The sequence below is a fragment of the Lissotriton vulgaris genome, chromosome 9 (assembly GCF_964263255.1).
Source record: "Lissotriton vulgaris chromosome 9, aLisVul1.2, whole genome shotgun sequence".
Lineage (NCBI taxonomy): Eukaryota > Metazoa > Chordata > Amphibia > Caudata > Salamandridae > Lissotriton > Lissotriton vulgaris.
Window position 1 is genome coordinate 924,975,662 of NC_141697.1, and position 25,141 is coordinate 925,000,802.

Genomic DNA, 25,141 nt, shown 5'->3' on the forward strand with positions numbered 1-25,141 from the left:
ATGTAGGAATGAGTCTTCTGAAGATAAGATAGTTATCTGTGGATCTTACGTTTGGGGGTAATGAATTCCATAGTTTGGCTGCTTGGACAGAGATAGATGTACCACTGATGGTTTTCTTCTTGTGCCAATCTTAAGTGGAGGTTGCTTTGTTGAAAGATTTTGGTGATTTTATTCCTAATGAAAAGTGGTCCTGTTCCATGTATTGCTTTGTGGGTGATACAAAGCAGCTTGAAGGTGGCTCTTCTGGCAACCGTTAACCAATGTAGGGCCCTCAAGAGAGGGGCGATGTGGGCTTGTGGCTTTACATGCAGGAGTAGTCTGGCAGCAGAGTTCTAAATGTGTTGTAGTCTTTTCATAGTTGATAGAGATGAACCGTCATTGGTGTATTCAAGTTAAGACAGTACAAGAGAAACCGTATCCTTCACCGTTGTGTGGAAATCCCAAGTGGGGGAAGATTTGTCCCATAGTTTTCATGGTGATGAAGTTTGCTAATTTGTCCACTAGGGCACTCATTGATAACTTGGAGTCCATGGTAATTTCAAGGTTTCTTACTTCCTCAGATACTTTAGGAGGTGGTTCCAAATAGTCAGACCAGGCTCAGAGTGGGTCATAATTTGTCCAATCGACACCGGTGAGTATTTCCGTTTTTGGAAGCATTCGATTTGAGATGGCTCCATGTCATCCACTGATCAACGGCTCTAAGGCAACAGAAGATTTGTGAGTTATCAATCTCTTTGGGGCTTTCCAGTTTAAGGAGTTTGTTCAATAGTCTTTATTCGGTCATAACAGTGACCATAGAAGCACAGAATTAGAAATATTTTGTACATCATATAATTTTATAAATTCAGAGGTTATTAAAAAGGCGTAGTTTATCAAAATGAGGGAAGAGGAATGGCTGTCCTATCTGTTCCCCAGAACTAAGTAAATTTCATCAAAATGGATAGGACACTTGTAACCACTTTTTCCAAGAGATATGTTGAAAAACCCTCATAAACGTTGTGTATCTCGAGAAGCGGTATATCTTGTTCTCCGCCCCACACAAACGTTATGGCAACAGTCATTGGGTTTATTCAATCAGTATCTTGCCAGCCTCACCGAGGCAATCTCTGGTTTTATCGTGGCAGTATCCAGAGAAAGTTGAAGTCACCCTATCGTCTGGAAACTATTTTACTCATTTTTCGATTTCATTGGGGTGACTTCAACTTTCTCTGGATATTGCCACGATAAAACCAGAGATTGCCTCGGGTGAGGCTGGCAAGATACTGATTGAATAAACCCAATGACTGTTGCCATAACGTTTGTGTGGGGCGGAGAACAAGATATACCGCTTCTCGAGATACACAACGTTTATGAGGGTTTTTCAACATATCTCTTGGAAAAAGTGGTTACAAGTGTCCTATCCATTTTGATGAAAGTTATTAAAAAGGCTTCACACATCAAATTAAATGGATTTAAAACATCATTAAATATAATGTGTGTATACATTTAGCCAATTGTGGAAAATTTGTGTGTTAGCACCCCTGGTGAACTCATTTACAACTACTGACAATCTCATAAGGGCGAAAATAAGTATCCTTATGAAGCATACCGCCTCCTCAGTTTATTGCAGACAAAATATAGTTGAGGACAGAAAAACAAATTGTAGGAGTATTTAAACATTTTAAAAACATCATTCCCTCCGGGTGCGATGAAAAGTGTGTGTGCTTTAAAAGTGGTTATAAGAGAAGTCTTCTCAAGCTTCTATATAAGGTGCAAAAAAAGTATAAAATGCTCACGTTTGTGGTGAGAAGTGTGTGCATGGGCAGCCCGGAATAGATTCAAACTAGGAATCAGAGTTAGGGAAAGCAACCATATAATGGTTATGGATATAATTACTTTCTCCAATATTGTATCTTTTGTAGATTCACATGCTTGAATCTTATGGGAGTCCCACTGTAGCAGTATTGAAAGCAGCGCTAAATTATTTGCATTAAACTCCATTGAAAAGCAGTAGCAGTTAGTTGCCAATTTACTTTGATTTAATTAATCCAAACTTCAGCCAATCAGAACAGAGAACCACCATACCTCAGATTTCTTACAGCACGTCGTGTTAGGGAGTCTCCCTGAGCTCTGTTCAGTCACAGTGTATCACTGTTAACCTTTTGACCTGCAGTTTCAATTCATCTCTCCACTTTCTGTCATACCAGAGTCTAAAAAAAGGGCTTTTTAGGCCTTGTGAGACTTGGTAAAATCCAGGCTATATTCTGAGGACCCACATTAAGAATGCCTGTAGTGTCTTTACCTGATAAGAAGCCCAAAGAATACATGTACTGCCATACTTTTTCTGCCAAAAACTCAATGATCGAGAGGGTAGATTACTTCTGTGGCTACAGAAGTAGGTCATCTCTGACTCTGATTCAGAGTGTGAGAAGTCTCATACCTCCTCTAGAAAGAGAGAAAGTCGTCATCTCAGAGACTCTGAAACATCAAGGTCTCGCAGCATAGAGACTAGTGAGGAGAAAAGATCAAGAAAGGAGCCAGCTGGTCTTTCTTCCTCTTATCAAAGGTCTGAGGACATCCTGCATTTTCCCAGTAAGGGAAAAACTATGCCCCTGACTCAGAACTTTTTAAAAATGTCCCCACTGTCCCCAGCTCACCTCCTAGGTTTCCAGGAATCTGAGGATGAAGATATTTTTGGCCGTGCATACAGCCCTTCACAATTAAGGGTGAAGTTTCAGGAGTTGGATGTCGAGGAACCAGAAGGTGATCAGTCTGTCTACCTTGAAGGCGATTATTCTTTCTCCGATAGGGAGCATACCTCTGTTCAACAATTTAATACATTTCAAGAGCTTTATCCTTATGAGGAGCAAGAAGATGAGCAACAGCATGTTCAGGAACCTTTCGTCCTTGTTCCAATTTCACTGGTCAGACTTGCGCATGATTCTCAATGACTATTACAAACCTTACTTATAAAAGTTTCTGTTTATAAAATTGTAAGCTCTTACATGCTGTTTCAGAAGACCATGCTTTGTTTAGAAAAAAAAGGTCAATTTAGAGGGTAGGCTCCAAGCACTCGGTGAAAGTTGAAACAATAAGAGAAAAAATGTGTTTCAGGACTTGTTTTGCAAAAATAGAGATAAAAAGTTCTGGCTGGGAGACACAACATTTTCGTTTCTAGTTGCTGCAGAGAACAGACCTTTTTTAATACCTTGCATAATCGTTGTGGGAGCACAGAAAGAACAGTGCTGCCAGTCGCTGGTTCTGAGGCATCCGGTGCTGTAATCCATACCTTGGTGCTGCTAAAGGAAGCAAAAGGCACCCACGATTTGCAAGGAATGCTTTGGTTTGATGGGAATACGCTTGGGACACAGCCAAGCATGGGGCTTCAGCAGACCCAGCCTGGTGGTAATTGCCACAGGCATTTTCCTTTGGAATTGTCAGACAGATGAGGACCACGCATTCTTCATTGCAAGAAACAGGCATCAGAGAACAGGTACGTTGCAGTCTTTTCAGACTGGACTTTTAAATATTAGAAACCATGAGAAGCATAGTTCCTGTTCGAGGTATTCCCAAGGTGTATCACACTGCTTGTATGTGAAAGACAAAATGTATCAAAAAGGAAAAAGGGTCAGTCTGTATTTAAGAGTGCTTTTTTGCAAAAAGAAAAAATATTTATTTAGCTGATGTGAAATGAAAAATAAGTGCTGCACAAGCATGGTTTTCAGATTGCCTTAAGCATTGAATTTTACAAAGGGAACTTTCGTTTCACTACTGTCAGTGGCACAACTTCCCTATACTGTAGAATTTTACTACCTCTGGATGTTATCTGTACATAACGTAGGTCTGGCCTTTGTATACTGAGTCCCTTGGTGACGTTCAGGAATCATTTTTGTGACAGGTATTTGTTTCAAAAGGCCAAACCACCCATACTTTCCTAACTGGGTTCTGATGTTGTTTTGTAAATAGCATCTAATGTTGCCTCTGTTGATGTTTGTGAACTATTCCACCCCCGTGCAATGGTGTTTGGTGGTGTTTGGCAACTTTCCTACTCGTGTTTCAACAACCTCATTTCGAGATGCATTTCAATTCTGTATGAGTTGATAACCTTAATGAAGGTAACAGGTATAAAGCGTTGCAATACAAATAAATCTCTAATATTTCAGGATCTGAAAATGTAGCAATTATTCCTAAAACAGACAGCATAATATTCACTGTATCAATAGCCCAATTTTCAGAAAAAATGTACTGAAGGTAATGACATCACTGAATGAATGATAAAATGAATTAAAAATGAATGAAATTTTAAAATACATTAATCAGAATTAAAAACTGGATGATTAAGTACATCATTTAGAATACAAAGGCTTGTTCAGGCCGAATAAATGTATAAGTCTCTTTTGCATTTGAACTGAAAATGGACGTGGCTTCAGTTTTATGTTGATCCTGTGTTGTAGAAAGGTTCCACTAAGAGTCATACTAAAAGCTAGCTCTAAGCAAAGCCAGAACAGAAAAAGATGAACCCAGAAATACTCCATAGTTCTACTCATGGTGTAGCCAGGTCTGTATCTTTTGGAAATAGAAAAGGTTTAAAAGTTTCTACTTGCATGTTTGTTGTTTGTTTTTGGGCTGGCTGTCGCTTCCTGTTCACGTGGAGACATGGAAAACGTATCACAGTTAATGAAATAGCCAATAGCTGTAAGATCAATTTGTTGAAATTGCATCGTATTTAGTTGAAGTTATTTCTGCTGTTTTTGTTGAAAAACTTTGAAATGTTGAAGTTAATAGTTGATGTCTTTGCTGAGAAACGTTCAGATGTTGAAGTTATTTGATGTTTTTGTTGAAAACTTTGAAGCTTTTATTATTTGACGCTTTTGTTGAAAAACTTTGAAGCTTTTATTATTTGATGCTTTTGTTGAAAAACTTTGAAGCTTTTATTATTTGATGCTGTTGTTGAAAAACGTTGAAACATTTATTATTTGATGTTATTGTTGAAAAAATGTATAAGCTTTTATTAATTGATGCTTTTGTTGAAAAACGTTGAAGCATTTATTATTTCATGTTTTTGTTGAAAAAACGTTGGTGTACACATTTGTTTTTGGCCAAAATGCAACTTGAGTGTTGTCTTGACTTTTATTTTGAATTTGAAAGGTTGGTGCAAGGAGAACTGGTTCCATTGCATTGTTGCATAGTCCCCGACTCCATGGATTTGATTTCTCCAACCTGATGAGCCTTTCAGTTTGAATTTCTTGAATAGTAGTGAGAGGGACGTCTACTACTGTGGAATTCACGAGACCTACGGCTCAGTATTGGCCACATAGGTTTTGGTTGATTCTTTCATTTAAAATGAATCTGGTGCTTTTATCACGGCAGGATGCGGCAAAAGTACTGTTCTTGTTCCTTTCACTTTAAGGACTGGCTCGTGTATTTCTGTATGAGGGCCCAAATTCCTTTGTGTCTGCGATCTTTTTCTCTCTCTGCCCAGATCCACGACTTTTGGGATTCAGACAGGACTTGCCGTGATTACCTCGACTTCCCAGTGGCGGCCTGTTTCACTTTTACAGAATCTTTGTTTGTTTGTTTCCTTTAGTTCCTGTAAACAGCCAAACGATCATAGATACAGAATGGTTTTCATCCGCCACTGTGCCTTTACATGTATGATCATGTTCCAATATTTGTAAATGGAGTGACACCTCCTAGAGAGCTTCTTGGCTGAGTGTATTTTGCCCCCTGAATCCATATAAGTGTTTGACCCCACTAATGTCCCGCCTAAAACCCTAGCTGTTAAGGATTGCTCTATGCCCCTGTCCTTCCTCTCCTCTACCTTAATTCCCTCAGAATGGCGTTGGAGAGGAGTACCGCAATACTACGTCCTTCCCTTTTATGGCTCTTAGTAGGCTCGAGAGCCAAGTGTGAGGGCCACAGTCCGGGTGTAACGTTGATTACGTATCTCCTGTTATGGACTCGCAAATCTTTTTATAACAGTTTTGAGCGTCCGCCAAGTGTTGAGGCCATGCTTATAGGAAACTTGAGCAAGGACCCTACTGCCACTAAGATATATTTTTAAGCCACCTCAAAATTTGAGGGGCCGCAATGGTCATTTACACGACACGATCAAGTGGACAATCTGATGCTGTCTAGCAATGGGACCTGCACAGGTTTTGTGATGGTGTAGCCTGGCATTTGTTTGCAGATGTTGCAGTTCAAGACAAAGCCAATAGTCTGACTTCTGATCCCAGGCCACCAATAGCACTGTTGCAATGAAGAAATAGTTGCTATTACCCCTGAATGCATGGAGCCCTAGCCCTTGTGTGCTTTAAATGATTAATTCCTGCCTACTATCCATATTTTGAAGTACTCTATCTCCCACTCCAGGAATCTGAGCAAATGGAATGTGGTTTGCACCTAACTTTTAGGAGTATATGAGTGGAAATTTCTTAGGCACTGCTGTGCTGCCTTTGCATGAAGCAATTACAGCCACCATATTCTAACCTTCTATTCTCGTTGTTGGACGAGTGTGCGTAGCTATGGAAGCTGTGTGAACAGCCCCCCATGTGGGTTCAACAGCCAATAAATTCCCTTCAACGTGCATGCCATCACGTTGATGACTCAGCATGTTAATCACGTGAGTTTTTGGTAGGTCGTTTTCCAACTCCACTACCTGTTCCCATAATTTTTTTATTTTAATTATGCCACCTTGTTTCATTTTTAAACCCATTTTGTTCCCATTGATGTAAATATTTATTATATCATTACACACAGTAAAAGAATCACACACAATGAGTGTTGGAAATTCTCGATCCGTGTTTACAAGTGCAAGTATCAGGGCTTTTAAAGCTGCCAACCAAGCCGTGCTATTACCTAGAGGTAGTTTTTTGGTGCAATGAGGACGGAACTTGCCATCCAGCATCTGATCTTTAACAAAAGCGGCCGGTGGGGCAGACCCATCAGTGTAAAATGTTTTACATTCATACTGTTCTAGAGGCAAGACTTCATTTGGTAGGTGGTGTTGTTGTAATTTAACAGCAATAAGAGTAAGCATTAGCAGAAGACATCTTAGTTCTAGCCGTTATCTTGACATTTAGTGGACTCCATTTTTGTATTTACAGCAGCCATCTTGTCTGCCACGTGTTGCCCCGTGCCGACCATGTGTTTTGTCCTATCTTCCTGTTCACAACGCTTGGAATCTGCACAGCAACAAGTTATATTTAGCTATTAGGGTCCACATCTGTTAGTGATTAGTTCCAGATAGGAAGGTGTTTGTCAGCCCCCAAAACTGTTAGCTCCACCCACTGATCACTTGTGCTTCTTGATATTACCTTATTAATTATATGCTCTTGTGTTTGTATCACCTTCTCTTGAGCCCCTGTGTGGGTATAAATAAACCATGCTTTCTTAGCTCGGGGTGCTACTTCTTGCAATACCGAAGGGTACTGTTTGAACCGTAGCACCACCTCATGAGGTATAATAAATGTTACTTTTCTATTTCAGTTTCTGTGCCAACTTGTTCCTATTGGTCTGAGGACCTCATGCAGAGAAGGGCGAACCCCTTGCACTAGCGGGTCTGGCCGAGGCCTGATACGACAGTGTTCTTTTTCATATTGCAGGAATGCCTGTGTTTTTAAAACTTGCATCAAATCTGCATTCAAAGTCTGATGCAGCAAAAGAGATAGCCCTTTGTATCCATTCTGGATGTAAGGCTTTGGCATTAGGAATGCTAGCCCCTGTACTGGGATGACGACAATAATGTCTCTCCCCCTGAGCCAGTGCTCTTTCTTCTGCTACAGCCTGAATGGTTGTCAGAATTTTTTTCTGTTGAATTAAAACTCATTTCTGTTTGTGTACAGATGAGAATCGTATGTGAATGGTACAGTTTCACCTTTATTAAAAGGTAAAATAAGTGTACCCACATTGACCCAAAATGATACTGAGTATCAAGTGTGTGCATGTATTTGGAAGCAATAATATCTTCCTGGAGTGAACAAAGAATATTGGTGTGTTCTTATGCCCAGTGTTTGACTGAAAAGTCAGGTTTGAAAAACATCGTAGAAAGGTTTTACTCTCTCTGTGAAATCAAAAATGTATGTTCTGCCCAAATCTAGGAATCCCAGTACTGATTGGAAGTAGTTTAATGTCTTTGGAAGCTGGAGCAGCGCACACTTTTCTAAAAAGTTAGCTGCCAGGCTTTTGTCTTCACTTGAAAGCTCATATCCCAAAAATAGAATACTTAGGTGGGCAATTTCTGATTTCTCAAAATTAAATTTGTAGCCCCCAAAGGCCAGTCCCATAATAATGGTGCTCACCCTGGTCAAGTGTTTCCCCAAAAGGTTGTCCGTTAGATAAATATCACAAAATATAGGACAACACTTCTTCATCAAAGTGCATAGCTGTTCTTATACCCAGGGGGAAATGACAATAATCGTCGCTGGGACTCTAATATACTAAATGCTGTTAGGTACCTGTTTTCAGATGCTATAGTTTTGACAGAAACATCCATTTTAGACAACTATTGAGTTTTTTTATTTTTTCCTGCATAACGTTATTCATTAATGCGGTACTATCTGCATGTTGGACAGCATATGTCTTTGTGCAAGTGTTCAAGTGTCTGTAAATGAAAACTAGACTAAATGTATTATCAAGTTTTGATAAGTGATGCAAGAGATTGTTCATTTGCGAAGTGCATTTCAAATGATCTCCTGGTATTCAAGTTCATCTAAGATCTCCCTGACCTGTGTTTTTAGCTTCTTGCTTAATAGGACATTGTCTTTGAGCATGTGGTAAAACTATTAACGGGGTCACATGGTGGGTTGAGTCCTCATCCCATCCAGCGTGATTTTTATACAATGCTGGAGCTTGGACTACTGCCCACTCCTGTGCATATGTATGTATAAGGTGAACGGGAACATGGTTGAAAAATGCAGGAAAAACTTTTTCCCTATGGGCGCTCCCTGATGAATGCTGGTGGCTAATGTTATTCTGCTAACAGTATGTCAAAACCAGACTATAGGTTTTTCGCAAAGAGACCTTTTACTTTCCTGTGTTCGTCCTCCTCCATGCGGAGTGTTATTTCATGTAACTTGTGTGGGACGCTCACACTTTTGTCTGGTGTTTCCACCGTGATGTAATCATTCAATTTTGCTGTCCAGAAATTCCTTCACGTTCTAGTGAGCTATTGTTACTTCTGCCGCTCTGCCTTAGCATTGTCTGAGCCCAATCCCGTTCAGAAGTTGAGTCCTTAGGATTCTGTGCAAGTCTAACTTTGAGACTTGCAACTTTCTTCTTTTTTTTAAATTTTTTAAATTTTTTTAAATTTAGGTGTGGCTTGTCTTCTGTTTTAGAAGAGTCCTGAGCGTGCTTGTCCCTGGACTGCCTGCGCTCTTCTTTGTGTTCTGACTTTCCTTCTCTCCCTATGTTGTTTATCGGGAGGAATGTGTATCAGTATCCTGATACCTGACAGGTTTCCTGTGCTTAATTTGTGCCGGGGTTTATGACTTTCTGCCACATGGTAGTGATGTCTGCCAATTTAGGTACTAGCACAACAACTTCTGTTCATTATTTAGATTTAAATTTCCAATTAGTAGTATTTGCCTCCAAAGCCATTCTTATAGCTTTGGGGGCCTGTTAAATTATGTATTGTCAAACTTTTACGAGTGTGATGATTGGTAGTGTGTTGGTGTTGTCATTGGCAGTGCTGCCAGGGTTAATGGATGGTGCAAGCTCTAGTGTCCTCCTGTCGAGAGCCCCGGTACTACGTTTTTTGCAAATTAAGCACTGCACGTTTCCTAATATTATTCCTATTCCAAAGGTTATACCTCTTTGCAGAAGGCTCCTGTTGAGGAGACCTACCTCGGGACTGAGAATCTTTTCTGAAATTGTTTTATTTTTTTATTATTATCCCACTTCTTTTTAGAAGAAGTAGGTGTCTGCTTAGAAGTGTCCTTCTCAGGACTGCCCATTAGCCGTGGTTTTAAAAGCTTTCCCACCCAAACTGTCCCTTCCTTGTTCTCAATATGCAGTTTGAATTATTTTGGGAAGTTCTTGTGGTTGGTCTATAAGACTGACCTCTCTTAGGTGTTGGCGGATCGCCACTGAAGCTGCTTCCCCTTTAATGTTAGCTAGTGATATTGTTGATACCTGGTCGTAATTACTTAGTAATTTCATACCTAAGGTCAGAGCTGGTTCAGCTCCATCCTTGTTCTGTATCTGTCGTAAGACATTTGGAATTACCGCTAAGGAAGGATTACCATGAGTTCTGGTATATATGGCAGCAAAGACTGTACCCCAATTGGGGCAGTCCTCTAACTGTGGTGTGATCCCCATGGACAAGCAGAGTGTTAGCATTATATGCTTTCAAATGGTGTGGTATTTTTAGAAATACTGCTTCTAACTGAGTGATTTTCTGAACTACCCAGAAAGGAATCTGTTCACGTTTCGTGGGCAGTTTACCCATTACTGTGTCTAAGTTTTGTGGAGTGATTTTAGTAGCGGTGCTCTGTGTAGGAGCTGTAATATTTGTAGCTACTGTGGGCTGGACACCAAGTGTCCTCATGACTAATTGCGTCATGGCTCTGTAAGAGTTTTACCAACTGTTTGTGTTGTAAGAGCAGTGCATCTTGTGGCATTCTATCAATGTCAGGATGTGGTGTGTAGCCGGTTAATGTCGGCCATGTAGCTCCTGGTACACATACTGGACCAAGCCTGGTTTTATTTATTTGTTGTATGGCGCCATTAAACCAGAAATTGTGGTCCTGGATAGTGAGCGGAATCTTAATCTCCTCAAGAGTAGTGTAGACCGCTGGGACTTTTTCATGTATGTAAGAATGAAAAGTCTTAGCTGTTGCATTTACTGCTGGGAATGTAACCCAAGAATAGAACACATCTGTTGGATAATCTTCATGTGCCTCTATAAAGATCACTGTACCTCCTCGATCTGTTAAACCATGTCTGAGGGGTTTTTGTATGAGTGTATGCCTGATTTTGGGTGCAAAATGTATTGCATTTGCTTCCTTATCGTCGTTTGAGACCTGTGTCCCAGTGACAGAAGCAGCTGCCTCGGCAGACATTGTGTTCTGAAAACAAAATGTCCTAAAAAAAAGGGTTTTAAGATAAGGTTTTAAAAAGGTACAATTGTTCGGGAACTTTTTCCTTCAAGATTGATTAACCAACAGCCAATACATAGGAAGTTTGCCTACTCAGCTGTAGCGGAATGTTGTGCCTACCCACTCCGATGTCTCTGGCGTTTTGTGAGTACGGGTCTCTGAGAATAAGAATGACTGAACTACTCCGATTCTACTGTTAAATAAGTGCCACAATCACGGTTGGGCGCCATGTAGTGTTGTTTCTATTTCCCTTATAGGTTCTGCAGCATTGGAATAACATACACAATAGGCTTGGCATAGGACTGAGGTCAGTATCCCCTATTATGTATATTAAACTTAATTACTGTGTACAGTGCTTAATTTGTGCTGGTGCTTTCTGGTGCTTAGCACCAACACCTTTTATCAGGGCCGGGTCTACACCGCCAACTAACATCCCTGTAGTCTGCACGTCATGTGTGTCAAAGTAAATTAAACATAATTGCAGGCTTACTGCATGCAGTCTTGTTCACACACAGTCTGAGCTGAGACAGTCTCCAGTCCTTTCGTGAAGAAGAGTGTTGACGACATGCAGTGCTGCTGAGAGAGCGCAGCAAGCCCGATAAATAAATCCATATACATTTCAGATTTTCTTTCAGTTGAAGTGTTGCCGGTGGGTGGGCGGGGCCCTAATTGAGCTGCATTTGGTTCTATGGGGGTGGGGGACTACGGTGGGCAGCGTGTGCTGGCGTGCGTAAACTTTATCCTCGTATGGTGGACCACGCCCTGCACACACGCACTGCAGTGGACGAGCGTAGCAGTAGCACAGCAGTTAATAGCACGACGTCAAGCAGGTGGACCCTTTTTATTCAGCTGCGCAGCAGCCTCCAAGCCTCTTAATACAGGCAGTGCTGTGGCACCAGTCCAGCAGTAACCAACCGACGATCGCAGTAATAAGTTAGTTAGTATTAATTTAAAAAAATAATGCTCATGCTCGCTGCTTTTTCTTGCGCGGGGTGTCGCCATGATGTCAGGTCACCAGAACGAAGTCTGAGGCCTGCAGCCCCAGCCAGGCCCGAGCAATCATGCCACCAGTACTGCAGCATGCCACTCGCTCCAGGCAGGGTGGGGCACAGTGTGCAATGCTAGGGCTCCCAGGGCAGCGTGTGATGATGTCACGTCACCTAAACCAACTCAGAGGCCTGCCGCCCCAGCCAGACCCGAGCAATCATACCAACAGTACTGCATGCCACTGTGACTGGCTCCAGGCAAGGGCGGGGAACCGTGTGCAATGCAAGGGCACTGGGCACCATGTGCATACTAGGGCTCCCGGGACAGCATTGCATTCCTTTTGCCCTTTTCAGCAATTACTTTGACGAGCACAATAACTTGTGCCTGCCGGATGGGAGAAAGAAGGCAGGGGCAGGGCAGTGCTCCAAGTCTGCATAGGAATTCCTTTGCCCCTGCCTGAGACCTGAGTAACCAGTGCGCCGATCGGGAGCACTGTATAGGCAAAAATCAAAATGTGAATGACACAATAAACAAGCATTTACAATGCAATGGTCTCGTCATTATTAAAGGTAGAGCTATTGGCATTGCTCATGAATTTTTTTTTAATCATAAATAAATGGCATTGTCATTTACATTGCCAATAGCTTAATTGTTAAATAAATAGCATTGTCATTTACAATGCCAATAGCTTAATCGCTCGCAAATGCAAATCGCATGCCTCTGTGGTGGCACTCCAGCCGCCGTGCCCCGTGGATTTTATGCGTCTCACAAAGAGGCCTACCCAGTGTAACATAGGACACTATATCAGCATGTCACTATGGGAATCTGTGTGGTCAGGCAGAACAATGATATAGTGCAGAAAGGACTAGGAAGAGATCAGCACATGTGGAAAGTCTGGTCCGCACACTGTGGTCCTTACCCACGCCGATAGACGACCTCCTGGCCCTGGTAGGGCCTCGTCATGGTAGCAGCAGCCACCAACAGGGGCTTTTGCAAGGAGGTAAGACAGACTGATGTGGAGGCAACAGCTAGAAAGGAAAGCCAGAGGCAACACAAGTAAGCAAGACTGGCACAGCCATGACAGAAACCCAGGGTAAGAGACAGAGGCTGACAAGAAGCAGCACAGATCCACCAACAGACTGCTGGAAAGGGATGGTGGGCAGGGCTCAGGTGAGAACGTCTGGCGACCACCAAGTCACGGAATATGTAGTGAGTGTGCTACAGACCAAGTCTACCGAGGATTATAATTGTATTCATACAGCGCATACTACCCCTGAGGAGGTGTTGAAGCGCCTTTCAGCGAGTAGGTATCAATGTTGATAGTTAGAAGGGCTAGGGTAGATCACAGGTTCAGGTGGAGGACAGACAGCCTGCACTCCAGGGCAGATCACAGGGTCAGGTGACGGACAGACTGTCAGGGCTCCAGGGCAGATGACAAGTTCAGGTGATGGACAGCCAGCACTCTGGGGCAGATCAAAGGTTTAGGTGAAGGACAGACACCCAGCACTCCAGGGCGGATCACAGGTTTAGGTGCGGGACAGTCAGGGCTCCAGGGTAGATCACAGGTTCAGAGGAGGGACAGGCAGTCAGGGCTCCGGGGTAGATCATAGTTTCAAGTGAGGGACAGACAGTCAGGGCTCCAGGGTAGATCACAGGTTCAGATGAGGGACAGACAGTCAGGGCTCCAGGGTAGATCACAGATTTAGGTGCGGGACAGACAGTCAGGGCTCTAGGGTAGATCAAAGGTTCAGGTGACGGACAGACTGTTGGGGCTCCAGGGCAGATCACAGGTTCAGGTGACGGACAGACAGTCAGGGCTCCGAGGTAGACCATAGATTCAGGTGAGGAATAGATAGTCAGGGGTCCAGGGTAGATCACAGATTTAGGTGCGGGACAGATTCAGGGCTCTGGGGTAGATCACAGGTTCAGGTGGAGGACAGACAGCCTGCACTCCAGGGCAGATCACAGATTCAGGTGACGGACAGACAGTCAGGCCTCCACGGTAGATCACAGGTTCAGGTGATGCAGGCCAGATCACAGGTTCACAGGAGGGAATTACAATGGGTGCTTCAAGGCAAATCAAAGGCTGAGGTGAAAGATGGACAACGAGTGTCTCAGGGCAGATGACAAGTTCCGGTTACAGACAGCACTCCAGGCGAGATCGTAGGTTCAGCTGAAATACAGCTAGTGCTTCAGGGAAGATGATAGGCTCAGGTGACGGATAGACATTCAGTGCCCCAGGCAAGATCACTGATACAGGTAAGGTATGTACCATGGATGCTTCAGGCCAGATCAAATATTCAGATGAGGGGAGGACAGTGACTGCTTCAGGGCAGATCAAAAGTTTAAGGTGAGGGATGAACATTGCATGCTCTATCACAGAACAGGTTATGGTCAGTGATAGACAAAGGGTGCTCAACGCCAGCTCACAGATTCAGGTGAGAAGTGGACAGTGAATACTTCATGGCCAGATCACAGGCTCAGGTGAGTAACGGACGGGGAGACACAGTGGTGAATCAGCACTGAACTCTTGGGTCATCGTGGTACCATATCCCCCCTTTTTTCGCTCTCATATTACAGGCTGAGTGCTTCAGTACACATCATATGCTGCAATAAGGGATGGGAAAGAAGTGTTAGGGTACAGATCACAGGTGCAGGTCAGGAATGAACTATCGGTGCGTCAGTCAAAATAACGAGGGATAGAAGTGCTTCAGCACAAGTTGATATTTACAACAGGGGGTGGTGAGGGACAGAGTCTCTGAATTAAACAGAATACTCTCACCCAGTCAAGAGATCAGGGCTAGATCCAACACCGTTTTTTAGCTCACTGCACCATCCCAGTTTCAGAACCTGGCTGTATGCAAATTAGTCTGTTCCTGTCCCAGTGCATGATGGGAACAGGGCAAACCAAACTACAAAAGCCAATTCTTACACTGGGAAGGAAACAAGCTACCGGGGACCGGTTTCTGGCATTTCAGCCTCTTCGGCCCGGCTTGCTTGAATCCTGATGGTGCAATGAGCAAGGGACTCACATCTGAGCATACCCTTCCACGCTTAGGGTGGACAAAAATATTTACAACAGGGGGTGGTGAGGGACAGAGTCTCTGAATTAAACAGAATACTCTCACCCAGTCAAGAGATCAGGGCTAGATCCAACACCGTTTTTTAGCTCACTGCACCATCCCAGTTTCAGAACCTGGCTGTATGCAAATTAGTCTGTTCCTGTCCCAGTGCATGATGGGAACAGGGCAAACCAAACTACAAAAGCCAATTCTTACACTGGGAAGGAAACAAGCTACCGGGGACCGGTTTCTGGCATTTCAGCCTCTTCGGCCCGGCTTGCTTGAATCCTGATGGTGCAATGAGCAAGGGACTCACATCTGAGCATACCCTTCCAGCACAAGTTGAGGCAAGAGATGGGCTGAGAGTGATTTTGCGCAGACTCAGAGGAGGCATGAACGGAGCATACTTCAGTACAGTTTATAAATTACTTAAAGTACATATCAGAGAAGCAAATTACGGATAGACACTGTGTACCTCAAAAGAGGTCACAGATTCTGGAGTTAGATGGCCAATGGAAGATGGAATCGGCTCCTCTCTGCCGCAGGCAGGGCTGCTGGGCTTCTCCGGTCGGCGGCGGCTGGGGACGGGCTTCTTCTCCTTGCCGGGCAGGAGCACGGGGAGACCTCCTGTTCGCTTCCTGCCTGGCCCACTGTACTACCGGGTCGCGGCTGCGGTAACCAATCGCAGCGCGGCCATGGAGTTTGGAGGCGGGCACAGCGCCTATCAGAGGATCCCCGGGCCGGCAGCGGCGATTTTCGGGTGTCCTGGGCATGCGGCGGTAATGCGGGGCTGATGAGGGCTAGGCTCCCTCTTTAAATATTATAAAATTTAAATATACAGCGGGTGAGCACCCGATGGGGGGGATCCCCACGCCGTGACTTCTTCCGGCGGCGGTCGGGCAGAAATGGCTGAATCAAAGCTCCGCAAATTTCGGATTCGGGGGCGTGTTTAGGCGTTCTGAGTGACGGGTGACGTCACAGGGCTAAAGAACGAAAACAACACGCCCGAATCCGAAAGAGACAGGCTTTATTGGAGTGACTCCCTTCTCCTCCAATGGCTGGCCTCCGTTTAGGAAGCCAGTCAATGGAGGAGAATGGAGGAGAGAGGCGGGTTCAAAGCCCCTAACTCCAAAACATTAATTTTTCGGGACTCCGCCCCTCACTGCGTGAGAGCTACGGTCCCTCGATCTAAAAATGGATGAATTGAGCTGGGGCTCGCTGAAAGCCCGTATAACTATATTACACTGTTAGAAACAGTAAATGAATTTGCAGATGACAAGGTCAAAGTTCACAAAGGAGAGGCTAAGGCTGAGTTTAGCAAACAAAGGGAGGGCGCACCTTTTCACTGGCTCCCTTTCCAGCGTATTTCCTTTTTTTAGAAAATGCAAATGCCATCATGCGAAAAGGGGCTTGAGAAGCCTGCCCTCCTGAGAAGATGCAGTGAAATGATTACATTCTTTTCCTGCTCATTTCACTTCTTAAACTACAGGACCAAAACAACTGTTATCTGTAGCACTGTTTGCGTTTGGAGCTCTAGGACAGACAGGATCAGCTGCATCACTTCCATTAGATCCTGTGCAGCTAAAGCAGCGGGTGCCTCTGACCTTCTATGTTCATGGATCTTTGTGGCAGAATGTAGGATTTTAAACGGCTTTGTTTTAAACTGCTTTGCACAGGGCAATATGTGTTAACTGTATTTTGCTACTGTTTTTGATTGACTACTTTTAAAGTACACAAAATTCAACCCAGTGAAAAAGATATATGAATCAAATACACTAATTAAGTTTGAAAAAATAGCATTGTTAGAACAAAAAATGTAATTTGCATGACTTTCCATGTGCCCTGCCAGCCCTGCATGCCTGACCTGCATTCCTGTGATCCTGGGTTTCTGACTTTTGTCATGACACACATTAATCCCATGTGTGTACATTTCCTGAGGAACAATCTTTTGATAATAATAGGCTCTGGACCCGGTTCTGAACCGGGAGGGGTGCACCAAGCGTACTGTCCCTATTGTGGGTTTACAGGTTTCATGCCTCGAGCACAGAAATGTCAGCGTACCATGGTTGGTGACTTACAGTGGCAGGCCTCTACTTGTGAGGCATGAATACACACTCAGTCATGTGAAGTTCTGCTGCTCACGATGAAGCTGGAGTCCTGAACACAACATTCTATGCGTTGTGCATGTTTGTATGTGTCTGTGGGTTGTTGTGTGTGTGTTGTGTTGGATGTTATAGGATGCCATGCACGAGTGATACGGGCCAGCAACTAAGGGCCTCATTATGATTGCGGTGAATCCGCATACTCCGGGCCGGCGGAAGCCACCGCCGGCCCGGAGTATGCGGATTTACCGCGGCGGACACACAAATGACCCCCAGCCAGATTAGGATGGCTCGGGGGTAATTTTTACGTCTGCCGCTTTTCCGCTGCGGTTCGCGGCGGAAAAGCTCTAACATGGCTGGCGGTGTCTATCCGACACCGCCAGCCATATTACGATTTGAATTTTGTAATGCACTATATAATTGCAATTACAAAATGGGCAGTAAGTATGCATTTTAACACACTTGTTTGGAAGCCTTTTTAGAAGTATTTTCCTGACCTTCCTGCTGTGCATGGATTCCCAGGAAGTTGTAATGGAGGAAAAGCCAAAAGTAAAATTCTGAAAGGATGAGTATAGCTTTCTCATTGTAGCCTAGTGAAATTCTAGCCTCATTGAAGCATGGTGAGGTGATGTTTTGTGGAATAAATGCATTTAAAGTACCTGAGAATGCTGTTTTACTCTGTATCTGAGACACCAACTAAGGGGCCGATTTTGGCCGGAAGGGCTCCGAACGATGGTCTGAGCCCTTCCGACCGCATCAAAATGTGCTGGCCGGATTCCTTTCCGACCGATCCATTCGGATGGGCTCTGTCGGAAAGGAATCCGCCTCGGATTTCTGGATGGTGTCCGACTGGCTCGGAGAGCCCGTCTGCCGTCCGGAAATCCTTCAGTACTCCCCAGGCCGCCTCTTCACGACCAAGGGTGTACAATGGCACTTTTTCACTGCCTTTTCGTGCCGGTGTTTCAGGCACGAAAAGGCGGTCGGAAACTGCCTTTGGGGGACACCAGTAGGCCCCCATGGGTGCGAGGCCACCGAATGGCGACCTGGGGGCACCTATGGTGCCCCTCTGTTGATCCCTGCGCCCGGTGGCAGGCACCTTGGGTGCCGGGTGCAGGGATGAACTGCACTCCTGCTTTTCACAATGCAGGCATGCATTCCGCTCAGAATGCATGCACCCATTGTGAAGTGTACGAGTGCGACCGAATAGGGTTCTGTCACATCGTACTTGCAGGGCCGTAATCGACGACAGCAGGTTGGTCGGTTACGGCTCCTGACCGATGTAAAGACAGACAGGAGTCCGTCCAAAATCGGAATCGGCCACTAAGTAGTGGGAACTGGTTGATTTAAGTTAACTGAATATAATTTTGAAAGGAATTTGTTTCGCCCCTGCACTGTTTCAGACACTTATGCCTGAAGTGTTGTTTTTCCACCACCTCTTGCAGTTTGGTGAACGAGCTGACTTTTACTGCCAGAAAGATGATGTCAGAGGAGGCTCAAAGCAGTGGCCTAGTGAGGTATGTAAAACTGTTTATATTTGGCCTTATTCTCCGTAGCTAAATAATGCTGTTACTTCCAAAGCTGTACTAGTAAACTTAAATTGTGGTTCAGGTATTATTTCATTACATTGTGTTTCTGTTCTTACCTGCTACAGTAATATGCAGATCAGGGATTGATTAATGTGCAAGATGGATGAATTATTCCCTGCTATGTTTTAAAAATCTCTTATAGTGGGAAGTGGGTACTATCCACTGATGTCAGTAAATTGTGGTTAGATATTTAAGTAGGTGTGGATCAGACATGTTCACAATGAAGATAGTTTGTTTGACATCTACTATAAAGCTAACTTATGGTTCTGTATATATATATATATATATATATATATATATATATATATATATATATATATATATTAATTAACAAAGTCTGTATCCCATATGATTTCGTATCGTGCAAGTCTTCTTTTTAAAATTGTTTTTATTTCAATACTTTTTATTAAACATTTTTCAGTTTTAACCAAAGCCTAAACCACAATTTGATCCCCCACCATAGCCCATAGCTGGTGGCATGTCATAAATAAATGTATATAATTAATTCTTAACACCTTAGCTGCTTCGCAAATATCCCTCCCCAGTGCTGCGCTGTCCATTGGAACTAGTGCTGAATGGACGTCCAATGGTCGTGCGCAGCACTGGGGAGGTAGCGCTTGTGACAACCGTTGGCCGTCAGCAGCGCTTAAGAGGTTAAGAAGCATCCTCTGTAAACACATTACATTGCTTACAGTTCATAAAACCTTCTCAAATACAGTACTAGAAAATGCAGCAAATATTGAAGCACGCCTAGCTACCCCCTACCCTAAAGTGTCCTATGCCATTTTAGCAATCTTCTAGTGGTCAGGCCTAACCTCCCCCTCATTCCGCCAGTTTTCGAACCACTCCGTCAAGGGAGCCTAAATTCTCATGCCTTTCTGCCATGCATGGTCACCCTTTCTTTCGTACTCCGCTTTCTCCAGATTGTAAACCGCCAGAAACCAGGCCGACCATTGCTGAAACCCCGGAGGGTTAGGGTCTAACCATGCTGAAGAGATACACAACCTCAGGATAGCCATAGCTATGTAAATCAAATCTTGCCCTTCTTCACCTGCATCTTCCCTTAATACTCCTAAAAAATCAAGGCAGGAGATAGAGACATTTCCGCATTCAACTCCTCACAATTTTTTTTAGAGTTTTTGTGTTTCAGAGTTGCAAGCTCACTACACGATGCAAAGATATGGACAATGCCTGCTCTATATAATGCGCATCGGGCCAACATGTTCCTATTCCCTCCCCCCACTTAGCGATCCTATATCGAGTATAGTAAAGAAACACATCTTCTAGTACTGCGCTTGCAATTGTGCAGGTATAAAAATGGCTTGAGCGGAGTCAAAAGATTGAAAGAACATTGTATCAGTTATCCCAACCTTCTCTTGCAACTTCTGGGAATATTTATCCAGATCATCTTTCATTGCGGAGTTGAGAAGATTATAGATTACACTAATCGGGCATTCACTAGCAATCAACAATCTTATCGACTACCATACATTTAGCAAACCCAGTTGGACCGCCTGTTTTTCTTAACAAAAAGTCTCTCACTTGGAGGTATTTACAAAAAAACCTTTCAGCCAATACAAAATGTATTTTTAAGGCTGTCAAATGATTTTGTACTCGTGGGGGAGAGAAGAAATCCCACCCTACACAACCCTATCTTGACCTAACTACTTATAAGTTGATCCCTAATAATCCCTGGTAGATTTGATTTACTTGCCAACGGTGTGCCAAGCAGCACTCCAGACATTAAAAGCCTCATAAAGGGTCTTAAAACGTACTTTTTTGTAATAGCTATCATTTAGCGGTCGCCATAAGCAATCCCATGCATCTTTCCCCATTACTAATTCATACGGTGAGAGTACATGGTCTACTGTCCCTTCCTTAGGGTATTTTTTTTTTTTAACAAGACTACACTATATAGCAGAGAGATAGCCCAGCAGTATAGTTTCACATTGGACAAAGCCCAGCCTCCTCTCTCTTTTGCTAACATAAGGAATTTACTTGCCCTTCTAGGTCTAGTGTTAGGCCCATATAAACCGTGAGAAAAGGTCTTCCGTTTTCTTGAGCCACTGGGCAGAAAATTCCAGCGGAACGGGCTGAAAAAAATAGAGAATCTTGGGGAAGAAAAGCATCTTTACAACATTACCTCTACTGACTATAGATTGATGAAGGTTGTTTGATCTACATAGATCTTGTTTGAATTTATTTAAGAAGTGTTCTGAATTGTCTTCAACTATTTTATCTACTTCTGCCGTAATGCTAACTCCCAGATATACTGCCTTATCCACGACCCCCTCGTCATATAGTTTTATTTTCTCATTGATGAACAAAAATAAGACCAAGTAGTTAACTCGTAGCCAGAGAGCCTCCCAAATTGTATTGCCTCGTCTTCCACTTCCTTGAGTGCATTTAAGGGATCAGTAGTCACCAGGGCAATATCTTCGGCATATGCCAACACCATTGTTTCCCACCCTTGTATTTGAATCAGTAAGATTTCACCATAATTTTCAGGCCTACGTACAAAGTGGTCAATGTAAATTGCAATTAGGAGCTTTGATCACGGACAGCCTGGCTGAGTCTCCTGTGAGATTGAGAATGGATTTACCAGTACCCCATTCACAGATACCCTGGCCACCGGATGGCAATATAGCAATTTAATTGCTTGAAGAAAGACCTTACTGACACCCACCCTTGACAGGGCCACCCACAATAATTGGCATGAGACTCTGTCCAGTAAATAGCAACAAAAAGTGAGATAACCCTCCGTACATTGTCAGTTGTTCCTCTTCCTGAGATAAACCCATGTTGTCGGACTGATACTATCTTGTGTATTATTAGCGCTAAAGGAGAGGCCAAGATCTTAGCATATATTTTTGAGTCACCATTGATCAGAGTGATCGGGCAATAAGACCCCAGTTCCACTGTCCGCTTATTTTTTTTAGGGGGAAAACCACAATTTTGGCAGAGGACCAGTAGCACGGAGGTCTGCCTCCCTTAAAAATATGATCAAACAACCTGGTCATACAATCCTTAAGTTGTCGTGCAAATGTCATGTAAAACTCCATGGGGATACCGTCCATACCAGTAGCTTTACTACTTGGAAGGCTGTTCATCCCCAGAAGAATCTCTACCCACTGTGAGGAACCCTAAAGCTGCTCCTGCTCTTCAACTGAAAATTTGTCACAAGGGATGGCATCTAAATATTCATTAAACACACCGGGACCCCCCTTGGTACTATACAGGTAAAGAGAATTGATTGTATTATTGGAATGACGCCCTCATTTTAACTGAGTCAGTTATCAATCCCATGGCAGGATCCTGAATTTCCCTGGCTAAATGCTGCATACTCCATTGTCTAGTTTGAATTGCCAAGTAATGCCCAACTTGTTCACTGCATTCATAAGATTTTTCTTTCCAGACCTTAAGCTGGTCAGCGACTTTCTTAGCCAAGAATTCCAAAATAGAAGATTTGGGCACCGCCACTGTTGCTTGTACTTCCCCCAAATCACCTCCTTGTTGTGAGGCTGTGACCAACTCCTCTTCCGCCTGAGCCAAAGCAACTTGAAGATCCTGTAATAACTGCCGCCCTTGCCAATTAAGATTCAAAGAGAACCTTAAAGTTTCCCCAAGGATGCCTGCCTTCAAGGTGTCCCACACTATATCTATTGATGCATTTCCAAAATGATCCTGCAGGAAGATTGGAATCCAATTTACCATATGATTACGGTAGTCTTCATTGACCAGAAAAGCCCGTTCCAAGCTCAATGACCTCTCCGTAGGCTTAAAACCTTCCCCCTTGATTTCTGCAACCAATGGGTTATGATCCGAAGATATACAAGGGGCTTTTTCTATGGCACAATCATGGATTAAACAATGAGAAGCACATAATCCAGTCGAGTGTGCAAGATGTAGTATAGAAAAAAAGGTATACCTTGGATCTAAAGGCTTTTGCCAATTCCATAAATTGACCAGATCATGACCCCTACACAGGCCCCTCAGGGCATAAAATACCTTGGGTTTCCTCCCTGTATAAACCCAGTCCGCATCTGCATTCGGGGACCAGCCTGCCAAAATATAAAAGTTAAAATCCCCGCAGAGAGCTACAGGAAGGGGCCACAGTGCTAAATCCCTGGTCACCCATTCAAATTCTCTGGGTAATCCTCATTGCTTCCATAAATTGAGCATATAGAACATTTTTCCCCAGAGCATATCTGACATTCAGATATAACCCATCGGCCACATTTATCAACCTGCGTCCGGGTGAATTGCAGGCTACTATTACACGCCAGGATAGCCACACCACACTTCTGAGCATTTTATGTTGTCCCTCCAACCAGCTTATATCCTAGAGAATTTAGCAAATTAAGTTGTGCTCCTTCAATATGGGTCGCTTGCATACTAATAATGTCTGCCGCTAACAGCTGTAACCCCCACAGCTACATTCTATCTCTTCTTATAATCGTTAAGCCCACAAATATTAATGGTAGCTATTTGCAATGTACCCATTCCTAACCTGCAAGAGAATCCAGTTGCTTGACCTCTTCATCTTTGAGACCATATTCGCTTTGAGATAATCCCCCTAAAGCACGCAACCTTCCCACCAGCATGTGAGTTCCCCCCACCCTTCTAGCCCCTACCACACACTCCCCCGACCTCCCCCTGCCACCACCAAACAAGGGACAACCAGGTCCCAGCCTGAACCAGTATGGTGATATCTGACACAATCCCACCCCTACTCTTCCCCACATCCCACCAGTCGTGCAGCCAAAAGAACAATCATGCAACTACTTTGCCATCGGACATAATCTATCTGAGGGTCTGACTGTTCTGACAAAGGTAGTAACAGCCTATCCTTTCTCTTCCCCCGTGGACTACACCCTTAGCCCTAGATAGTAAACCCCTTCACTTAGCACCACTCCCTGACCCAGCAAAAATATCTTTTAAGTATGCCTGAACTTGGACTTCAGAGGTGAAGGAACGGATTTCCCCCTAACGACAATCTTTACCCCGCACCTAATTCGCAGAGGGAAGAGAGCATCTGGGGTGTCCTTAGCTAGTGGAGGTGGCGAGAGAGGGCACAGAGGACTTCGAGAGCCCGACATAATCCCGGTGGAGGTACCGGCCGGCTGGGGGAATCATATCCTGGTGCGGAGATCGACCGGAGCTGCGTAGATCCTGCAACGGAGGTTGGAACGGGGGTGGCCGCGGACGGCTGAGGCAGAAAGGTCTACAGGGCCCTAGGAGTGATGCGTAGCGCGTGGTCAATCCGCGCAGAACTAGTGTGGTGCTGCGAATTGGCAGCAGGGACCCAGCCCGATGGCGCCGGGAGCGTGGAGCCGGACTACGGGGGGCGATATCGAGGGCCCCGGTGCTCGGGGGGCTCTGCTGGTGCCCCGGGGCTCGCTTCCAAAAACATTGCTAAACCCAGGTCCTCCGCTACCACCCAGGCCAACACCATTGACAAGTATACGGCCCGACAGGTGGAGGAGGTGACGCCACCCCCGGTAAGGCAGCTGAGGGGTCGGAGCCGTCCTTGACCGCCATTATGCAGGCCATACAGACATTGGGCACAACGCTGGAATCTAAAACGCCAAGGTGGCCATCGAGCTGGTGCTGCAGCGGGCGGACCTCAACAAGACGTCGGAGAAAGCCACTCGTAATGCCACAGACATTGCTGAGCTTCAGCGCACCACCAAACAGCTGCCGCAGCAGGTCCAACATCTAACCCACGAGCAGAAGCTCACTACGGCACGGCTGAAGGATCAGGAAGGAAGGGCCCAAAGGAACAATATACGGGTGGTAGGTGTTTCGGAGAAAATGGAAGGGCCAAGCATGGACCTATTATTGGAGGACCTCATCCTAAAACATCTTCAGCCCAAGCGGCTATCCAAGTTCTTTGTCATCGAGCGTGCCCACCTGGCATCGGTCCCCCCACCTCGCCCTGGGCCCACCCCCGAGGACTATCATCGCTTGGATCCTCAACTTGGACGCCATTTTGCAGGCGGCACGCCAACATGGAGACCTACAGATAGACAATGCCGTGATCCGGTTTGTCCCTGATTTCACTATAAAGGTCCAACAAGAACGTGGCTCGTTTGATGGAGTTAAGAAGGAGCTCCGGGGGGGAGGAGCCAAGATGGCGACCTGAGCGGACGCGTTGCCTTCGGCTCCGCCGGCCCCGGAATCCCGCACCGAGATCCTGCTTGCCTGGTCCGCCAGTTTCTATCCTGAAGGGTGCGGGCAACGGAGCTGATGCCACCGGTGTTCCGCCGGCCTCCCCACCCGCCCGGATTCGGGAGTTGTGGGCGAACGCGCCCTGGCCCGGGACCCAG

The 25,141-nt window shown here is 44.6% G+C and overlaps 1 protein-coding gene across 2 annotated transcripts in view; it reads left to right on the forward strand.

Annotated features, from left to right (window-relative positions):
• LOC147692532 (delta(3,5)-Delta(2,4)-dienoyl-CoA isomerase, mitochondrial-like) overlaps positions 1 to 25,141 on the forward strand; it is a 255,505-nt gene that overhangs the window by 212,480 nt on the left and 17,884 nt on the right. For both annotated transcript variants that reach the window (XM_086938752.1, XM_086938754.1), the window contains exon 8: positions 18,669 to 18,740. In XM_086938752.1, coding sequence (XP_086794878.1) covers positions 18,669 to 18,740 — 72 coding nt within the window. The remainder of the gene's footprint in view (positions 1 to 18,668; positions 18,741 to 25,141) is intronic.